This window comes from Drosophila navojoa, chromosome 5 (assembly GCF_054131105.1).
Source record: "Drosophila navojoa isolate 15081-1374.11 chromosome 5, UAZ_NAV_1.0, whole genome shotgun sequence".
Taxonomy (NCBI): Eukaryota; Metazoa; Arthropoda; class Insecta; order Diptera; family Drosophilidae; genus Drosophila; species Drosophila navojoa.
In genome coordinates this window covers 6114235-6133718 of record NC_142893.1, presented here as the reverse complement: position 1 = coordinate 6133718, position 19484 = coordinate 6114235, and the positions used below count along the sequence as shown (strand labels likewise).

At 42.4% G+C, this 19484-nt stretch overlaps 7 protein-coding genes across 7 annotated transcripts; 2 read left to right on the top strand and 5 right to left on the bottom strand.

Annotated features, from left to right (window-relative positions):
- Nucleotides 1-64: 64 nt before the first annotated feature.
- Nucleotides 65-9388, bottom strand: Dp1 (satellite-binding protein 1 Dp1). The gene is made up of 7 exons (XM_018104773.2): nucleotides 9251-9388; nucleotides 7688-7766; nucleotides 4714-4795; nucleotides 4401-4639; nucleotides 2470-4323; nucleotides 1045-2406; nucleotides 65-967 (listed from the first exon to the last, which is right to left on the bottom strand). The coding sequence occupies exons 3-7, from the start codon at nucleotides 4742-4744 to the stop codon at nucleotides 560-562; spliced, it is 3894 nt and encodes a 1297-aa protein (XP_017960262.1). The 5' UTR covers nucleotides 4745-4795; nucleotides 7688-7766; nucleotides 9251-9388; the 3' UTR covers nucleotides 65-559.
- Nucleotides 9389-9466: 78 nt separating this feature from the next.
- Nucleotides 9467-10835, top strand: imd (death domain-containing immune deficiency protein). The gene is made up of 2 exons (XM_018104798.2): nucleotides 9467-10298; nucleotides 10364-10835. The coding sequence occupies exons 1-2, from the start codon at nucleotides 9615-9617 to the stop codon at nucleotides 10523-10525; spliced, it is 846 nt and encodes a 281-aa protein (XP_017960287.1). The 5' UTR covers nucleotides 9467-9614; the 3' UTR covers nucleotides 10526-10835.
- A 47-nt stretch (nucleotides 10836-10882) lies between these two features.
- GstE9 (Glutathione S transferase E9) lies at nucleotides 10883-11968 on the bottom strand. Its single transcript, XM_018104806.3, has one exon. The coding sequence runs from the start codon at nucleotides 11692-11694 to the stop codon at nucleotides 11029-11031; it is 666 nt and encodes a 221-aa protein (XP_017960295.1). The 5' UTR covers nucleotides 11695-11968; the 3' UTR covers nucleotides 10883-11028.
- A 741-nt stretch (nucleotides 11969-12709) lies between these two features.
- LOC108653891 (glutathione S-transferase 1) lies at nucleotides 12710-13583 on the bottom strand. The gene has a single exon (XM_018104802.3). The coding sequence runs from the start codon at nucleotides 13457-13459 to the stop codon at nucleotides 12794-12796; it is 666 nt and encodes a 221-aa protein (XP_017960291.1). The 5' UTR covers nucleotides 13460-13583; the 3' UTR covers nucleotides 12710-12793.
- Nucleotides 13584-13888: 305 nt separating this feature from the next.
- LOC108653892 (glutathione S-transferase 1) lies at nucleotides 13889-14674 on the bottom strand. Its single transcript, XM_018104805.3, has one exon. It carries the CDS (start codon nucleotides 14606-14608, stop codon nucleotides 13943-13945), a length of 666 nt encoding a protein of 221 aa, XP_017960294.1. The 5' UTR covers nucleotides 14609-14674; the 3' UTR covers nucleotides 13889-13942.
- A 347-nt stretch (nucleotides 14675-15021) lies between these two features.
- On the bottom strand, nucleotides 15022-16111 carry LOC108653890 (glutathione S-transferase 1). The gene has a single exon (XM_018104801.3). It carries the CDS (start codon nucleotides 16050-16052, stop codon nucleotides 15384-15386), a length of 669 nt encoding a protein of 222 aa, XP_017960290.1. The 5' UTR covers nucleotides 16053-16111; the 3' UTR covers nucleotides 15022-15383.
- A 1054-nt stretch (nucleotides 16112-17165) lies between these two features.
- GstE10 (Glutathione S transferase E10) lies at nucleotides 17166-18178 on the top strand. Its single transcript, XM_030391040.2, has one exon. The coding sequence runs from the start codon at nucleotides 17267-17269 to the stop codon at nucleotides 17990-17992; it is 726 nt and encodes a 241-aa protein (XP_030246900.1). The 5' UTR covers nucleotides 17166-17266; the 3' UTR covers nucleotides 17993-18178.
- The last annotated feature ends 1306 nt before the right edge of the window (nucleotides 18179-19484 follow it).

The following is a 19484-nucleotide window of genomic DNA, read 5'->3' as shown; positions in this document are numbered from 1 at the left end:
CTAATTAGAATATTTATGCATTGAAATGAAATATGGTTATAAAAAGAAATTGGCATTTAAGTCATTGTTTTTTTTTTTTTTCTTTTTTTTTTTGGGTGGCTGAGAGCAAACCAAGAAAATGGGGCAGAAACAAGGAGTAATAGGTTGAGGATGGGCAGAAATTGGCGCTAAATTAAAGTGTGTTTTGTTTTTCTCTTTGTTTTGTATAAATGCAATTTGAAGTGTCTGAGTATGTGTATGCGTGTGTTTGTGAGTGTGTGTGTGTGTGTGTGTAGGTCAGAGTTTCTCTGTATCAAATTATATAAAAATAGTTTCTTTCTGAATTGCATTGTAGAAAAGCTCCTGGGAGAGTGTGTGAAGGAGAAGTATGTGCGAGACAGAAGGTGATAGTGAGAGGGAGAGAGACAACCTGTACCATATTTTTGTTTTTGTTTTTGACACTAGTTTTCGACTAAGGACTCCGACCGAGCACGCCCGCCCGCCCGTTCTGTTCCGTTTCGTTTACCCCGAATCCCCGTCGCTTTCTGCAGCTGGCGCTGATTGGACTATTAACTCTCTCTTAGTTCTTCGGCCCCCACACCGAGGTAATGGGCGTGGCCGCTACAGAAGCACCGCCGGCAGCAAATACCGGGAAATCCTCCTGCGATTGGGTATTGGGCGCAATTAGATTCTTGGCTTGCTGTTTCTTCTCCCACGGCGCATCCTTCATGATGAAACCGTTCTCATTGCTATTGCCGCCGTTGCCGCCGCCCGAACCGGAGCTGGCGCCAGCGCCACCAGTGAGAAAGGCGCCCACCGTTTGCGGTTGCGGCGATGGCGGCAAATTCTCCAAGTAATCGCGCTCATAATCCTCAGCCATGCTCAAGAGCATTTCCTTGGCATTCTCCACATCCTCCTCCTTGCCAATGATGGTCACAGCATTTGGATTGGCTTGAGCATCATCCGATGATGGGAATTTTATGTCCACCTAAATATGAATATATAAACAAGCAAATGAATGATGGATGGATTCTATCAGTTATTCCATTCAACCAGCTGTCTCACCTTGTAATCATCGATGACCTTGCGGATGGTGCGTCCACGATGTCCAATGATGTGCGAATGGATGCGCGTATCAATTTCGATGACCTCACGATGCAACGTCTGCAATTCACCGACAATCTCCAGGATGGCATCACGAGCTGCCTCGGCCTTGGCCTGGTAGCCGGTTATGGAAATAATGCGCTGATTGGGATCGTCCCGCTTAGGCAGCGAGATATTGACATCATAATCGGCGCGCAGCTTATTAATGACTGCACCCTGGCGACCGATGAGCTTCGAGTGATATTCCGGATCGACCTCAATCTGGAGCACATACGAGCGCAGTTCGCGATCAGCCCGATCTGCCTCATAGTCCGCAATCATCTTTTCGAGCGCTTCGCGTGCTTCCGCCACACGAGCCGGCGTGCCAGAGACCTTGATGATGTCCGACTTTAGATCGCTGGGCGGTAGCTCCACATGGACATCGTGCGTGGACATAAACTGACGCACATTAGCGCCACGCGGACCAATTATGGTGCGATGCAGATCGAAAGGAACTGTCAGCTCTTCCTCGATGGGTATAAGATCGAGCAGCGCCTGCTTTGCTGCGTTGCACTTCTCGATGCGTCCGGTGATGCGAATGACATCGCATTGACGCACCGGCTCCGCCGCTGGCTCACCCTCCCCGCTGGCCTCACCGTCGCCATTGACGCCATTGGTTAGATGTTCGACGGGCTCTGTAGCATCACGATCGGGGAACTTGATCTGCACATCGAACTCGGAGGTGACCTGCTGCACCTTGAAGCCGCGTGCACCCATAATGGTGCGATGCTGACGCTGAGGTATGACCACCTCAATGGTTGTCTGCGCCTCCAGATCGGCAACAATCTCCTCGATGCGTTGCTTAGCCGCCTCGATGCACTCCTTGGCGCCTTTGATGGTCACCTTATCGGAGTTGGTGCCAGGACGTGGGAAGGAAATCATAACGCCGCCACACTCCTCCGATATGCGATGCAGGATGGAGCCACGCTTGGCCACAAAGTGTTTATGATGTTTGGGATCAACGATAACCTCGCCCTCAGTAACCTCGTCGCACTCCTTGATGATCGCCTCGAGCTGCTCTTTGGCCTTCTTCACGCTCTCCTCCTTGCCAATGATAGTGATGGCCTCCTTGTCAGTATCATCGTTCGAGGGGAAAATGATGCGTGCGCCCGTCGCATCACGAATCTTGCGTATGGATGCACCATTCTTGCCAATCAGGAATTTATGATGCTGCTGCTTGGCGCGCACCTCCACGCTAAACGAGGCCTGTTGCCGCTCATTGGCCAGCTCCAGCAACTGTGCCTTGGCTTTCTCCACATCATCCTTGGGACCGCGAATCGTGACCTGAAAATCCACAAAATTAGAGTTTATATATGATAACATATATATGCCAAAAGATAGACCTACCTTATCGCTCTTGGAGTCGCTGTTGGGGAACTTGATGGTTACACCGCCACACTCCTCCATGATGGAGGAAATCAGCTTGCCACCGGTGCCAATGATGGAGTTGTAGTACTTGGGCGATATTTGCACCTCTTCAGTAACAATATCGGAGAGTTCGTTCTGAATCTTTTGAATGCGCTCCTTGGCCTCCAGTACGTTCTCCTTTTTGCCAGTGATGACAATCACCTCGTTGGTATCGCCTTCGGCGGGTAGATCGATTTTCGTTTGGGTCTCGTCACGAATCTTTTTGATGTTGGCGCCGCCCTTGCCAATGACAAACTTATGGAATTGCTTGAATATTGGCACTTCGATGATGTGCGATGACTCTTGGATTTCCTTGACCAGCTTCATTAGATCCTTATGGCATTTGTCCACATCCTCCTTGGGACCGCGCAGCTTAACAATATCAGTATTCTCCTGGGGTGTCGGTATCGTAATTGTCACCTGACGATAACGATCCTTGACTTCACGAATCTTCTCGCCCTTGGCACCGATGATAGAGCGATGCAGCCGACGATCGATGATGACATCCTTTGACTTTTCATTTTCCAGTTTGTCGATTTTTTCTTGTAATTCTCGATGCGCTTGACGCACACCGGCCTTGGGGCCTTCGATGCGTATGTTATTCTGGCCTTCGTGCTCCTCAATGTTGATGTTCACCTTCAGCTCATCCTTGAGGCGATTCACATTGGCGCCCGCTTTGCCAATAATATGCTTGTAGTACGATGGATTCACAGTCATCACCTCGTAAGTGAAGTTCTCCTCATAGTTGCGTATGATGTCGTTCAAGTACGTGACAGCCCGATCCACATTCTCGGGATCACCCTCTAGCTTGATCTTGTCCTCCAAGCAATTAACATTGACATTGGGGCAATCCTCTTCGAGTTGCTTCATATTCGCACCCTTGCGTCCAATCACATACTTATGGATCCAATGCGGTGCATTGATCTCCACCGATTTCACCGAATTGGCCTTCTGGTAGACAACAGTGAGAGCATTGCCCAAAGCGACTTGAGGACCACGCAACGTAATCGTCTCCGAGATTGAGTCATTGGGTGGCATCTCAACGGAAACGCCCGTCAACTGGAGGATCTCAGCAATGGTTGAGCCCTTGGGTCCGATTACATAGCGATGCTGTGGCTTGGCCACCTCAACACTGACCGTCGAGCATTTCTTTTCCATCTCCTTGTAGATGGCCTCCACCTTGGCCTTGGCAGCGGCAACAGCATCCTTTTCGCCCGAAATAATGATCTCCTCCTTTTGCACCTGCTGCGGCGGCACATTGATCTTGGCGCCTGTCTCCTCCTGCAGCTTGTTCAGATTCTCATTATAGGGGCCAACAATGAACGGATGATAGATCTTCGGCACCGATATCCGATCCGATGACTTTTTAAACTGCTCCGCAGACAATTGGCGTATCTCCTGCTCGGCCCGCTCGATGCCCTCCTTGGTGCCGGCAATGGTGATCACATCGCTCTCATCACCCTGATGTGGGATATTGATGCGAGTCGATGTAGCACGCTCCAGTTCACGCAGGCGGTCGCCACGCTTGCCCAGGATGACGCGATAATGCTCACGAGGCACGTTCACCTGACGGCTGGCCTGCGTCGAGAAGCTCATGAGGATCTTACGACGCGCATCGAGCAACTCGCTCTGCTTGCCCTTGATCAGGAACGTTAGCGATTGATTCTTGCCACTGACAATCTCAATCTGAGCGCCCGTCTCCTTCGTTATCTGCTGGCAAATGCGCTTCGATTCGCCTTCGCCGAATTTCTCCGATTCCGTCGATTTGCGCTCCTCCATAGGCACATGCAGAACCTAACAAAGAAAACAGTTGATAGTCTTAGTGCCATTCTATAAAGAGTACGTCAAACACCTGTTGTTCTTCCACTCACCTGAGTTTTCTGCGAGCTAGTTACACGCGCAATTGCGGGCGCTGCAAGGGGTGCGCCTGATGACGAGTTCGTCGGCAAAGCCGGGAACAGATCGTCATAGCTAAACGTGGGCTGGGCATTGTCGGTGCCGGTGCTGCTGGTGGGCGTGGCTACCGGAGTGGGCGACGATGGCTGATCGTTGGACGACACCAGCTCCTGGCCATTGTTGAGTGCGTTTGGTTGTTGCTCAATAGTAGTTGCTACTGATAAACGGGAAGATCGATAAGTATATATATATAGAAGCTGTTTAGGTGCTTAGATTAAAGACATTTACCGTTAGATTCCTCCATCACTGCTGCTTGCATTACTTAAAAAAAGAGAAGAGTCCTTTTTCGTTCCAAGTCGTTACAGTAACACTAGAAGTAAAATTAAAGAAAAATATTATGAAAATGCAGGAAATTATTAAGAGATATTTGCAAATATGCTAGATGGACTATTTTTTTATTAGCAGGAATTTTTAAGCAAAGTATATATAATTATTATATTAAATATCAAGATAGATATTAGATGCAAACAAATTTTATAGTAATATTTATAGTATTTATATCCGTTTGCATTCATAAATATTGCATATTTCGTTTCCTAATGCAATTCCCATTTTCCACCATATTTCGTTATCTGTAACATTTTCTAGTAACTTCTATGTCTCTCCTCATTAGCATCCTTTATATAGAATGTGCATTTCAAGAAGATTTTATATATAATCAATGCATAGGTATAGCTCAAAGTCTAAGAAGAAATAATGAATGGGGATTTTCTCATATATAGATTGATAACACAAAATCTTGACTTTTCTATTAATATTTCATATATTTTCGGTGTTAAAGCTTTCTTTCAACGTTCTTTTACTATGACCACCCACATAGATAGTTGTATCATTGAACTCCGATCATACTACTGACCCAATAAATTTAAAAATACCATTTGTTTACGAGGCATTATTTTTAGTTGAAATATCTGAAGTTTCCAATGCAAACAATTATTGTTTGAACAACTGTTGATTAGCATTAACTGAACTTTCTGAAAGCCGAGCTATTATACATCTATTTGCATATACATATTTACATTTATATACGTATGTGTATGTATGTACTTATATTCAACATTCTCTTATTTTTCTTTCGCTGCTCGCTTGCTCACTTGCTTGCTTGCTTGGCAGCGAACGAAAATAAATCCTAGATAAACCAGAAACACAGGCATTAGGCACATAAAAATCAACTTTGGGTCTTGATAAGGCAGCGCGACCCGTATGTCGTTGACGCTCCGATGATAACACGCTTGCTGCTTTTATAGGTAGCAGACTCGGGCATAGGACTGGGGTCTCGACTCGCTCAGCTGATAAACCAATTCTATTTAAGCGTTAGACATTAGTTTTTTTTTACTATACAGAATGAGAAATGGCCACGTAATGGCTATGCGAAAATATTGGGCAAATGATTACATACATACATTGTATAGACATACGTTGACTTTATATGAAGGTCCGCTTTTGAACATCGGGTGATAAGTGGACAGCTTTGTTGCTCTATCAGCGGCCACGCTGGCAAAAATTTTCAAAGCAAATAGTTGATACTTATCGATCAAGCTGATAAGAGGCGAGATATAAATACACATAAGCACACACACAAACATACTTATGTGCACTGCAAGTACACAAATACTTCAATAAATACTGTTATTAGTATGTACGTATAAGAAAAAAAACTTCGGTTTGTACCAGTGAAAGGTTAAGAAACGGCTAAGAGAGAGATCGAGAGTAGCAGCATTCTTTTGTACAAAAGTATTTCAACCGAATACCGTTACAGACATGCACTTGTTCAAAGCTGGTTGGCAGACTGTATGTGTGTGTGTGGTTTTCTAAATCAGCGCCCAACAAGTTTTTTAGCCTACATTTTTCTTCTGCTTTAGCAGCAGCAGCAGCAGCAGCAGCCAGAAGAACAACACAAGACGTTGCCACTATCACCGCCATTGATTTCACATACACACTGCTTACACACACACACACGCATACTCAATATGAACGAAAAAAGGAAAGCGAACTGTGCCAAGCCGATAAGAAAATACTCTGCAACAAATTACACCACACACACACAGCCAACGCTAGAGTTAATATAACAGAATAAATTCTCAAATTATCTGTGCATCTCTAAATTATTATTTATTATATTTTTAAATTAGTTTCATTTTTGTTCCTAAACATTTTTAAGATAATCTATATGTTACGTGCGCAAGCGTTACAAACTGCACGTACATGTCATTGATGCTCCATACGCATGAGCGCATAAAAATGTGTCAAAAGAAGAGACACGCTAAATGCGAACGAGCGAGCGAGAGAGTCAAGCTTGACGAAGTGCTCTGCGTGGCGGGGAGTTGTGCGAGAGGGAGCCATAAAACCGGATGATAGCCGGCAACTACATGAAATGATCGGCAAGCGTGTGTGTGTAGCTGTATGTGTACTTATGTGAACGTAAATGAAATTGTATTTGTATGTGTGTTGTGGCTCTGCGCTGCATGCGCACTTCTTGATTTTGTCGCTGCGCTTGTATTGGTAGCTTGGCACCTTTCGAGGCAAGCTCGAAAAGAAACACGGGTAACAAAAAATTAAAGGCACTCACATACATATATACAGTGAAACACACATATGTACATATGTAAATGCTACTATGCATATGCATGCGCTGCAGCGCCGTTGACGTCGACAAGACAACCAAAGTTCAGCTTGAGCATTTTCTATGCACATTTACATATAGAAATTGTTTTTTTTTTTTTAATTCTCTTGAGCTTTTTTTTTGGTAAGGTGCTTAGACCAATATTAATTTAAATGCTGTTACTTAAGCAAATTGTGCCTGTAGTCTGCCTTAACGGTACTCCTCTTGTGAGATGAACTGAAGCAGATATACATGCATATATAAATATGTATGTGAGAGTAGCTACACAAACAAAAAAAACCTTGACGTAGCCAGTTTTGCATGAAAGTCGGCTGCAGGTATTCAAAAGAAGACATTTACTTCTTTGAGCTGGCAAAGCAGTGTTGTCAAACTCGCCTTTTTCCCGACAGACTTAGACTTGGCTGCATTTTTGAATAAAATTTAGCTGATTTTCTTTATGTTGTCATTACCTCTAAAAACTAGCTCGAAAGTTGCCAGCACTGGGCTCTGTGTAAAATGCTTAATTATGCAAATGTATACAAAAATATACTGTGGATTTCATGATCGTAAATATATTTGTATGCAGGTTGTTCAACTTACTGTACTGTAAAATCCAAAAAATCCGGCCTATATTTGTCCTTTAACAAAATCCAGTTTGATCAACTTGGCGTGTCTCCAGCTGCAAAATACACAATGAACATGTACAAGAATTTTAATTATTTAATCTAATGTGAATCAGAACATGTTAAACAGCAGAAGGCAATAAAGATGGCACGTTGCATCAATTTCAAATTAGAAAAAAAAAAACACACACACACACACACACACAAAACAAAAGGAAAAACATGTTTTCGTGCTGCCGCCCCAAATGCGCTGCTCTGCAATGCAATGCAATTGCAATTGGTGGAGCATATGGCAGCGTTGGCAAGCCTCTGCCTCGTGTTTATTAACACAAATGTGCATAAATTCAAAAGAGCGGGCGAGAGAGTGTACAGGAAAAGCGGGCGGTAGGAGCGGAGAGAGAGAGAGTGAACGCTGCCCTATGGCAAAAGCTGACGGCGACCTTTATGCATAAACATGCGGGCCACTTATTGGACAATTATTATTGTTGTTGTTTTTGTTGTTCTTACTGCAGTTGAGTGCATAAAAAGTGGAGCATAAAATATGTGTGCGTATGCTTATTAGTCTGTGTGTGTGTGTGTAGGCGGAAGCTAAAGAGTAAGGGAGCACGCTCAGTGCGTAGTAGTAGTAAATATTCTGCTGTGAAAGTGACTGCTGCCACTTGAAGTGGGTGAAAGGTCTCTTCATCTGTTAAGGTTTCAACTTGTTTGAGCGTGTGGCAGAGCGACCACAAAGTTTGGTCATTTTAGTTGAATGTAATGTATGTATGTGAAAGACGGAATACTAAAAGTTCAAAAATCGTATGGCTTATGCTCTCACACAACGACACACACGCACACATACACAATACAGAGGCACGCGCGCACTACCACAAGCATAAATGCCGCCGACTATGTCTGCTGTTGCTGCTGCTGCTCCCGCTGCCATCAATCGGACATAGACACACTTACATACACATATACATAACAATGTACGTGTGTGTGCTCAGTTTTATTGGTGTATGCGTGAAGTCTCCGCCTCCACCGCTACCGCCGCAGCGGACAACGAAATATGGCTCTGACTTTTGTGTCTTTAACTGTGTGTGCATGTACGATGTACGACGACGACGACGGCGACGACGACGGCAGCAACAGCGGCGACGCTGGCAGCGACAGACAGGCCCGTACGGTTGTGATAATACTATTAAAAAACACGTTGTTTTTCATTTGAATATGGATGATTTGAAACGTTCGTATATTTAACTATTTCCGCATGTGCACTCTATCGTGGGCATTTGACTTCAATTCATTTTTGTAAAAAGCAAGCAAGAAGTTTCCACGTTGCGGCAGCCGCGGCCTAAATTTTCTCTCTAGTCGTCGTCGCCGCCGCCGCCTTCATTCGACCCACACAAAACGTAAATTTAAGCACATTTTTGTTTAACTTGTAGCATTGAAATTGCTCAATAAAGCGCGCACAGTTTGTTGTTGGCACTTAAGTGCATTTTTCAAAAACAGTTAAACTAATTTTAGTTAAAAACTTTCTACTTAGAACTGCAATACGCACACGAAGCGGATATCAACTCCAAGTAAAGTGAATGAATGAGCAACTGAGCGAACGTGGCAAAATGCAGGCGTGTTGCCACATGGCGTTTTCCGCAGTGGCAACGCTGCGGGTAAAAGAAATTTGTGCTGCCAGTCGAGCGCTATTGTGGGTGATTTAGCATACACAACTATCGATAACAAATATAGCAACGCCCGTGCAACTTGTTGCCATTCACACAACAAAGGCAAAAAAGAACAGAGGAGAGCGAGTTATATATTGTTTTTTTGTGTCTTGGAAAATACCCGTTCTCTTGGCATTTCCGAAATACAATTTATTTATAGCACAATCAAACACGCACAGACACACACGCATACAGGCACAAAATATGCCAAAACTAAAGAGTTTACTGCCCAATATCTTTGGCGGCAACAGAGACACAAACAACGGTAACAGTAACAACACAAACATGAGTGAGGAGGGACGTTTGGAAACAGATGCAGTGCCAGCTAGCGAGGCAGATAACGACGTTAGCGGCGCATTATCGCTGACCTCCAATACGCCAACACCATCCGCTGATCTAACCGAGTCGGTGCTGCGCGAGCTCTCCGATCCCAATTACAATTCCATGGACGTGGTGCAATCGGCGCAAATACCAGGAAGTGCTCTAGTGAATGGTAACACCAGCACCATGAACACAATGAACGTGCACAGTGCACAGCAACAGGTGGTGATGAACTTCTCGAATGCCAGCAATTTGCATTTTGGCTCCGTATACAATTTCAATCAAAATTTAACTGGCTGCAGTTCACGCAAAGGTAGCACAAGCACAGCGGAGGATGTGGCCGGAGCGCTGCCATCCGATGCAAAAGTCCGACATGGTGTGCCAAGGAAAACCGTTAGCATTGTGGCAATGATGCAGTCACAGCAGGAGCCAGACGAACGATTGCTAGACGCGGTCGCCACTCACCTGGGCGAAGGCTGGAAACAAGTGATGCGCGATTTGGGCCACTCAGAGGGTCAGATCGAGCAAGCAATAATTGATCATCAAATGCATGGCAACATCAAAGAGGTTAGTCATATGCCGTACCTACACGGTAATCTATTAATATCTTCATATTTATCTATATCTTGCAGGTGATTTATCAACTGTTGCTACAGTGGCTGCGCAGTTCTGATGATGGCGTTGCCACCGTGGGACGACTCACCACCTTGCTGTGGGAATCCCAGCATCGGGAGTGTGTGCAACGCATGAAACTCGTTTGGAAGGCGCTCGAGAAGCGCAAGACATCCAGTTAGGCAGCTAGAAAACCAGGGCTACAACATATCCAATTAGTATAAGTCACTAATTAAGCTGTTTTCCAAACAAACAAAACCCCAGAAGCAACTCAGCAATTAGCGTAGAGCATTCTAACTCTTGTGCAATAATATTTGTTAAACTATTTTTTGTTTACATAAAAAAAGGCATTGTCAAATATTTTTATATACTTAAACTTCGAATAGGTGCCTTAGAAAATAACTTTGTTCCAAACTCTTTAGCTTGTTAAATGTGATAATGAATTTGTTTCCAATTATTAAGAATTATGACAATAAACAAAAAGTTCGGTTATGTAATGGTTTTCATATGTATTGCAAAGAAATGTGAAAACCAAATAATTATAAATCGTTAATATATATTTTTATATATGCAAAACATTTAATGCAAATATATTTACTTTATTATATAAATTGGCACATACGTAGATTCTCTATCAGATGATTGAATTATGTCATTGGTTTTATGTCATTTAAAATCTCTCGCTCTAAACGATCTTTTTGATCTTAGCGGTAAACAGATCAATTAACATTTGTGCGCCATTGCCGTTGTTCGACTGATAATCGGGCAGCTGTTCCATGCGCGCTATCCATGCGCTAAGTTTCGGATAACGTTTCGACTCGATGGGTGCGAGGCCCAATAGGCTGGCCACCGATGAGATGCAACTGAAGTCGGCCAGGGTCAAGGTCGAGCCGCACAAATAGTCCTGATTGCCCAGAAAAGCCTCGAGGAAATCGTACATATCAAAGATGCCATCGATCATATAGCGTGGCACCTCAGACTCGTTGCGATAGAAGATCGGCGCAGCGATATTTCTTATGCAACCTTGGAACACAACGCCGGACTCAAAATGTAGCCTTTGATCCACCACAGCACGCTTATAGTAATCCTTGGGATACAGCGAATCATCCTTGCCATATTTGCGCACCAGATAGGCCATTATAGCATGCGAGTCCCAGATGCATTTGCCATCGTCCTCCAGCATGGGCACCGTATGCTGTGGATTCTTCAGAGTGAACTCCTTGCTGAGCTGATCGCCAGCCAGGATATTGACCAGCTTGTACTCGTATTGCAGACCGAGAGCGTTCAGGGTCATCTTGCAAGCGCGGACCGGAGGACTTGCTTCCACACCGTACAATACCAATTTGCCCATTTCTATACTTAAGCTGGAGACGTCTGAAAGCCTGGAATGCTATAGTTCAACTAAATAAATCTTTCTCGATTCTTTGGCTATAGTTCAGTTCAAGCTCACCACCTGTCTCTCTCTCTATCTCTTTCTCCCTGCCTGACTCTTTGGGCTGTAATCGCTTGTCGTTTTAATTACTATCTAAATGTATTCCACTTGCTTGTACTGATTATATAGCTATACTATATGTTATTTGTACGAACAGAGCTTAGCAGCCGTAGCAACTGTCAATACATTAATCAAAGGGGCTTGACCAATAAGCATGCATAGATTTAAATAAACTAAAGTGATACGTAAGTCTAGCTAGAAATGGCTATATAAAAGCTAAAATTATGCCTAAACTAACGAACAATGGCTTTATTGAAGCTAGTAAAAGCTCATAAGTATCCAATTTTCACTAGAAAAACAAAAATATTTCAGTCTAAAATTCTTTCTATTAGACCTTAAGCTTTTTAGTACTATAAATATTATAAACTATTTGCAATTTTCGTCACTTATATAATAGAGACAATCAAAATTTTATTCAGCATTTGATATCATTCTTGGAAAACCTTTTTATGGCACTCTAAGCTGGAAACCTTATCAGTACAAACGATAGATATGCAGGTGCGATAAACTGATAACACTACGTGTGCTAGGTAAGGGAGACACGTGCTTGAGGCATTCGAACTGAAATGGTCACGGTTCGTATAACACCCATATATATGAGAGTAATTTATTGTGTAAACATATACATATGTATACAGATAAGTATAAGAGTTAGAAAATTTATAACTATTTATGCGACTGTGTATAAAACTCTGAGAGACTAAAACGTATCCCAAATGCGGAAAATTTAGATTTAAAAATCATTCGTGCACGTAAACAAAGAATTTAAGCTGAGTGAATAATAAACTAAGCCTAATTAATGACCAAAACTAAGATCATGAGAGAAAATCGCTAATCATGCTTACCTCAGCTTTTTGTTCAATAAAGAGAGCCATTTTGAGTGGACGTGCGTTCTGTTTATTTCGCATTGAAAATAAAAACGCCACTTACAGTTGTCTTTCTGTTCTCTTCTCTCCTCTTATTCGGCCACTGTGAACTTTGCCTTCTTCACTGAAGCTATAAAGAGACGCGCTCCTAGCGAATTCTCTGCATAAACTGGCAGCTGTTCCATGCGACGCATCCAAGCTCTTAGTTTGGGATATTTAACGGGATCGATTTCAACGTATGCAACCATTGAGCTTATGGAGGAGATGAGACTAAAGTCTGCAATGGTCAGCTGATCGCCGGCAATGTATTCCTGATCCTTGAGAAAGGCTTCGACAAAATCGTAAGCCTCGACAATTGCCTGAATGCGCTCTTTGGGCACCTTTGTCTGGCCTAGGAAGAGAACCATCCGCGTTATGCTTATCAGAGCGTGTGCAAACACCACGCCCGACTCAAAGTGCAATCGTTGATCCACCAAGGCACGCTTGTAGAAATCCTTGGGATACAATGAATCATCCTTGGCATATTTACGCACCAAATAGGCCATTATGGCATGCGAGTCCCAGAAACGAGCTGGCCCATCCTCTAGCATGGGTACCGTGTGCTGTGGATTCTTCTGCAGATAAGCCGGCGAATGCTGCTCTCCTTTTAGCACATTAACATTAACATATTTATATGCTAATTGTAGGGCCGCCAGCGTCATTTTGACAGCACGCGTTGGCGGACTGGGATCCAAACCGTAGAGCGTCAGATTAACCATGCTGCCGGCTCGCAAGCTGAACTATTACTAGCAGACTAAGAGGAATTTTCGCTCAATGTTGTCAAAAATCATAAAAATAAGAGAAACGAATCGTCTGACAAAGCGAAGAAGGCAACAACTAAATATGTACATAATATTCTAAATTTCCATCTCTTAAAAAATTTCCATAAAAAACCCAAAGAGTAAACATGCTAAATTATTTAAAGTATTCTGTTATGATTTAGTATTTAAGCAAAGAGAGGAATCAAAAAATACACCAACAGCAAAATAAAGAGAGAGCAAATAAACAACTGGCAATTTTATTTGGCCGCATTGGCACTTCTCTCTCTCTCTCTTTATATTGCCCTCGGCGTTGCTCTCTCTTTTTTTTAAGTCCCCTGCGCAGTGGGATTTTTTTATAAAAGCATAAACAGCAAAGATTATCGATGATTAGATATAACAAAACATTTATTACAAAAGAGCTTATGAGAGAACTGATAACACTTAGGCAACTACTGTGAATGGCTTACTTTTGACAGCAGCGACAAATTGCTGTGCACCTGTGCTATTTTCCGCATAATAGGGCAACTGCTCCAATCGCTTGATCCAAGCGCTCAGCTTGGGATATTTGGCGGCATCGACCGGCACATAGGCCACCAGAGAGCTAATAGATGAGATGAGACTGAAGTCGGCAATGGTCAGCTGATTGCCAGCTACGTAGGTCTGATCCTTGAGGAAAGCTTCGACAAAATCGTATGCCTCGGTAATCGCATCAATGCGCTCCTGCGGAATCTCCGTCTTGCCGAGGAAGAGCACCATTTTGGTGAGGCTGCGCAGGGCATGGGCGAATACGACGCCTGACTCGAAATACATGCGATTATCGACGAGAGCGCGCTTCACCAGATCCTTGGGATATAGTGAGTCATCCTTGCCGTATTTGCTCACCAGATACGCCATTATGGCATGAGAGTCGGCTATGTTTGCATCGCCATCCTCCAGCAGTGGCACCGTATGCTGCGGATTCTTCTTCAGATATTCCTCTGAATGCTGCTCCTTATTCAGCACATTGACGATTTTGTAGTCGTAGGGCAGCTGCAGCGCAGCCAGCGTCAATTTGACGGCACGCACTGGCGGGCTGGCATCAATACCATAGAGAATAGGCTTCACCATATTGACGATATATCCGTGTATTGCGTTCGGCGTCTGAATGATAACTGACCGGCCAACGGGTGGGTGTCGTTGCTTTTATATACACTCGACCCTGACGAGAGTCGAACATGTTCGCCAAATTCCCATACGTGTTCAGAGTAAACGTAACGGCTGTTAACTTCCCACGCTCTTTAACTTTTTAACTCTCCCAATCACTGCTGCTACTGCACGCAAGCCCTCACGCACACATGCATATACACATATGTACATACACAAGGAAATTGAGTACGTTTGCATTGATTTCTAACGCCATTAAAAATAAATGCTAATGCAATTTTAATTAATTACTCATATGAAGAAGGAAGATGGGAAAAGTAAGGCAGCGTAAAATTAACTAATGTTTATTTTATTTGAATGTTAACGTACAAATACATAGAACTTAAGTATGCATGTGTGGTGCTTAGAAGTTTGCTAATTGAACTTTGTTTAGCCAATGCTCTCTCTTCGTTATTTTTAGAAATCACAGTTTGCTAAAAGCTCGTCAGCGCATCTAGCACTCTCACTTATTCTCTCACCGTCGAATTGTTGTTGGTTTTCGCTCTTTGTGTTAGAAATTGGAATTGTAACTGTGATCGCGCTCTCTTCAATACGCTGACTGGTCATGACTGCGCACTTTCCATGGCATTTTGGTAAACAAATATTTCACAATAAAGAGAATGAACGTATAAGGTGCTCTTCAATTACGTATGTATGCATATGTGTGTTAATTTAGTAATCTATTTAAATAAAATGCATTCTAAGCTGCAATGGTGAAATTTTTCGATTTAAGTATTGTTTCCAGTTGAGCCGCTCCTATGCCATTGGCCTCCTCGTAGTAGGGCAGCTCCTTCATACGTTGCACCCAGGCTGAGATTCTGGGATATTTGGCTGCATCTATTGGCAGGTAGATCCACAGACAGCTGATTGACGACACAAAGCTAAAGTCAGCTAAGGTCAGCTCGTTGCCAGCCACATAATCGTTATCACCCAAAAATAGTTCCACCAGATCGTAGATTTCAGCAACGGCTTCGATTCTAGACTGTTCGACGACAGTTTCTCCCAGCATGAGAATACCTCTTGTTATCGGGCGCAAGGCGCCAGTGAACATGAGACCCGAATCGAAATGCAGCCGTTGGTCCACAATGGCGCGCTGATGGTGATCCAGTGGATACAGTGCATCGTCCTTGCCATATTTACACACCAGATAAGTCATTATGGCATGCGAGTCCCAAATGCAACCCTCGTCATCCTCCAGCATTGGCACCGTATGCTGAGGATTCTTTTCCAGAAACTCGGGTGTCAAATGCTCTCCATTAAGCAAATTAACGTGCACCAGTTCATAGGGCAACTCCAGCGCCTTGAGTGCCAGCAAACAGGCGCGCGTGGGTGGACTTGCCTCCAAGCCATAGATTAAAAGTTTGACCATACTTCCGCGTTGATTGACAGAGGGTGACTAACAGCCAGGTCCTAATCGACAGGACCTTATATAGTGACGGGGAGCTTGGGAAATGTGGTCTGTGTTGAGGGCCACGTAGGTGCTCGGTGTATTTAACCAGCTGCAAGAGGAAGAGCTGAGAGCCATTAGCCCAACAAACTGAACACAATGGAAAACAAAGGATAATTAAATATGCACACATATACTTTACATTGGGGGCGACTTTTTTTTCAGATAGTATATCAAATTAAGTAAAAGTGCTTTTATTGACTACGTTTTAACAATTTTAATCGGCTAAATACTATTTAATTAAATATGAAAAAAAAAAAAAATACATTTTTATTGTAAATATTTTAAAACTATATTATAGAATAGAAAAAAACCTTTAAAAAAAAAAAAAAAATGAACGTTTAATTATATTTAATTACTTTTCATATATACATATATCAAACACATACACATAAAAGTCAAATTAATGATTGCAGTAAAATTATTAAATCCAAGAAAAATTATAAAAAAAAAAATTAATAATATTTATAGATTTTGTATTTATTCTTTACTACAAATTTATTATAAACTATGTTAAAAATTTATATAAATTTATTTTATGCAATTATCTCTAATAAAATCTACAAAATCTAAAATCAAACGCACCTGCAGCTGCTGCTGCTCAATTACAGGGTATCTATGGCTATTAAAATTGATTTTACAGCTATTTCATTTCGATTAATTTAAATAATTTATGCATTTCAGCCACACGCAAACTGTTGCCCACAATTTGAATCATTTATGTGGTCTCATGTGAATATATGTATATTATATATACAATTGATATAGAATAAATACTATATATATATAAATATATATGTATGTGTGTATATACTCATATACATCAGATTAATTTAGTTTTAGCCCACTGACACATGGGTAAACATTGAGGCAAGAGATAAGCTCTGAAAATAAAAAATAAAACGCCTTAAACTTGCAGCATTATGACGTCTTTAGATTATTTTCGCTCGTCTTACGAATAATTAGTTGCTTGTATTATCTAATCTTATCTGCAGACTTAAATCATGCACTGCCTGATGGCAGCTGTCTGTGTGGCTGTGGAAACTTAGGCGGCGCAGTAGCTGCTGGGCAGTTAGACTAGATATAGTTTAGTCGATATACTATATATCTATCCATATATATTTATAATCCGCATCATGGTGCTCGTCCTGTTCGGCACTGAGCTGAGTCCGGGCGTGCGCGCTGTGCTGCTCACGTTGCGCGCCCTGGAGCTGGAGCACGAGTTCTGGCACTTGGATCTGTTTGCCGGGGAGCACCTGGAGCCGTATTTTGTGCGCAAGAATCCGCAGCGCACGGTGCCGGTGCTGCAGGATAACGATGCGTGCATCTGGGACTCGCATGCCATCATGGGCTATCTGGTTGGCAAATATGCCTTCACCGATGTCCTGTATCCACGCGATCCGCTGAAGCGCGCCCTGGTGGACCAGCGATTGCACTTCGATTCGGGCATTTTGTTTGTGCTCTTCAAGCAGCTGCAGCACCTGATCTTCCAGGAGGAGGTGACGGAGCTGCCAAACGCCTTGATCGAGCAGCTGCACAAGGCCTACGATCTGCTCGAGCAGTTTCTGGACGGACGCAACTATTTGGCCGGACAACTGCTGACCATAGCGGACTTTAGCATCGTCGCGACCCTCAGCACTCTGCACCTGAGCTATGCGCCCGTCGAGGCGGCCAAGTATCCCAAATTGAGCGACTGGCTGACACGAATCTCCGATATACCGTACTACGAGTCCGCGAATCTGCGCGGCGCCCGCCAAATGGCTGAGATGGTGCGCGCCAAGCTGCCCAAGCAGTTCGACAAGCTCTGGCTGAAGGCCTTCGAGGAGATCAAGAGCGGTGCGGGCAGGCAGCCACTGAAGTAAATAACCACCGAAACGAACGCACCGCAGCTTATGATACTTTATTTTGTGCTTAATTTAGGAAAGGATTTGAATATATTTATCAAATTTCATCCTTGCTTCGCTCCTATTAAGTCAGCTTTTTGAAAAACTTTTCTTAACTTTTTGCGCTCATTAAAATTAAAAAAAAATAAAAATAAAAATAAAAAATCTTGCTTTTTTTTATTACAAAAAAACAGGAGACGCTTGAAAAGCGCAAAGTTTTTGCCGTGTCGTGCATGCTGAAGTTGTTAAATCATAATTAATTTATGACGCCGTCAGCTAGGACTCGGAACTCCGGGATACGCTAGGATACGCCGGGACACGCCGGGTGTCGCGTGTCGGAAGTTTGGAGTTCGGGCTGGCAGCGTCAGGTGTGCGGGCCGAGCTGGCTGCCTGCCTAAATGCCTGACTGAGCAGTGCTGCCGTTGCCTTAGCCTGCCTGCCACGCCCACCAGACGTCGTCCCTGCGTCTTGGCAAGGAGTGCGAGGCCAGACCGGGTTGACGCAGGCAAACTAATTGGTTTAATTTCAACTTTTACTTTGGACATTCGTCTCGCTGCCGGCCACGCCCATCGCTCTCCACCCATCGCCCATCGCCCACAGCGTCCACCTGGATGTTGGGTTTGTTGTCAAGCTTTCTGCTTGGCCAGATTCGTTTGCGACGTGTTCATTTTTTTTTCTCTTTTTTTTTTGCATTTCCCCTTGTACGAGCGAACTTTGTTGCGACTTTTTCCTTTTTTGCTTCGCTGGCTGTATCAATTTATTGTAGCATGCTTTTAGGCGCTCTTTGAAATATCTCACTCACTCTCTGTCTATCTACGTATCTCTCTGTCTCCCTCTCTCTCTATTTGAATTGAATTGGTTTTCCACCTTTTTTTTTACCTTTTTTTTTTGCATGTTTGGTTGTTAAGGACTTTCCATGAAAAGCGGCTTAAATGGAAAAGCTTCGATAGAAGCGAAACACTATTCCCATAAAATACATTTTTATGGGCGAAAAGGCGCTTAGTTGTTGTAAGCCACATTTGGATTTAGTTAACATGAGAATATAGAATAACATATATATTTTATATTTACATTTTATTTAATTTTTTATATATTTAATATTTAATATTTTATCTTTTATAGTTTTTTTATTTTTACATTTTAAATTATATATTTTATGTCTTATATTTTATATTTTATATTTTATATTTTATATTTTATATTTCATATTTTATATTTTATATTTTATATTTTATATTTTATATTTTATATATTATATTTTATATTTTATATTTCATATTTTACATTTTATATTTTATATTTTATATTTTGTATTTTATATTTTATATTTTATATTTTATATTTTATATTTTTTATTTTTTATATTTTATATTCTACATTTTATATTTTATTTTCTATATTCTATATTCTATATTGTATATTTTATGTTTTATATTTTATATTTTATATTTTATATTTTTTTAATTTTATA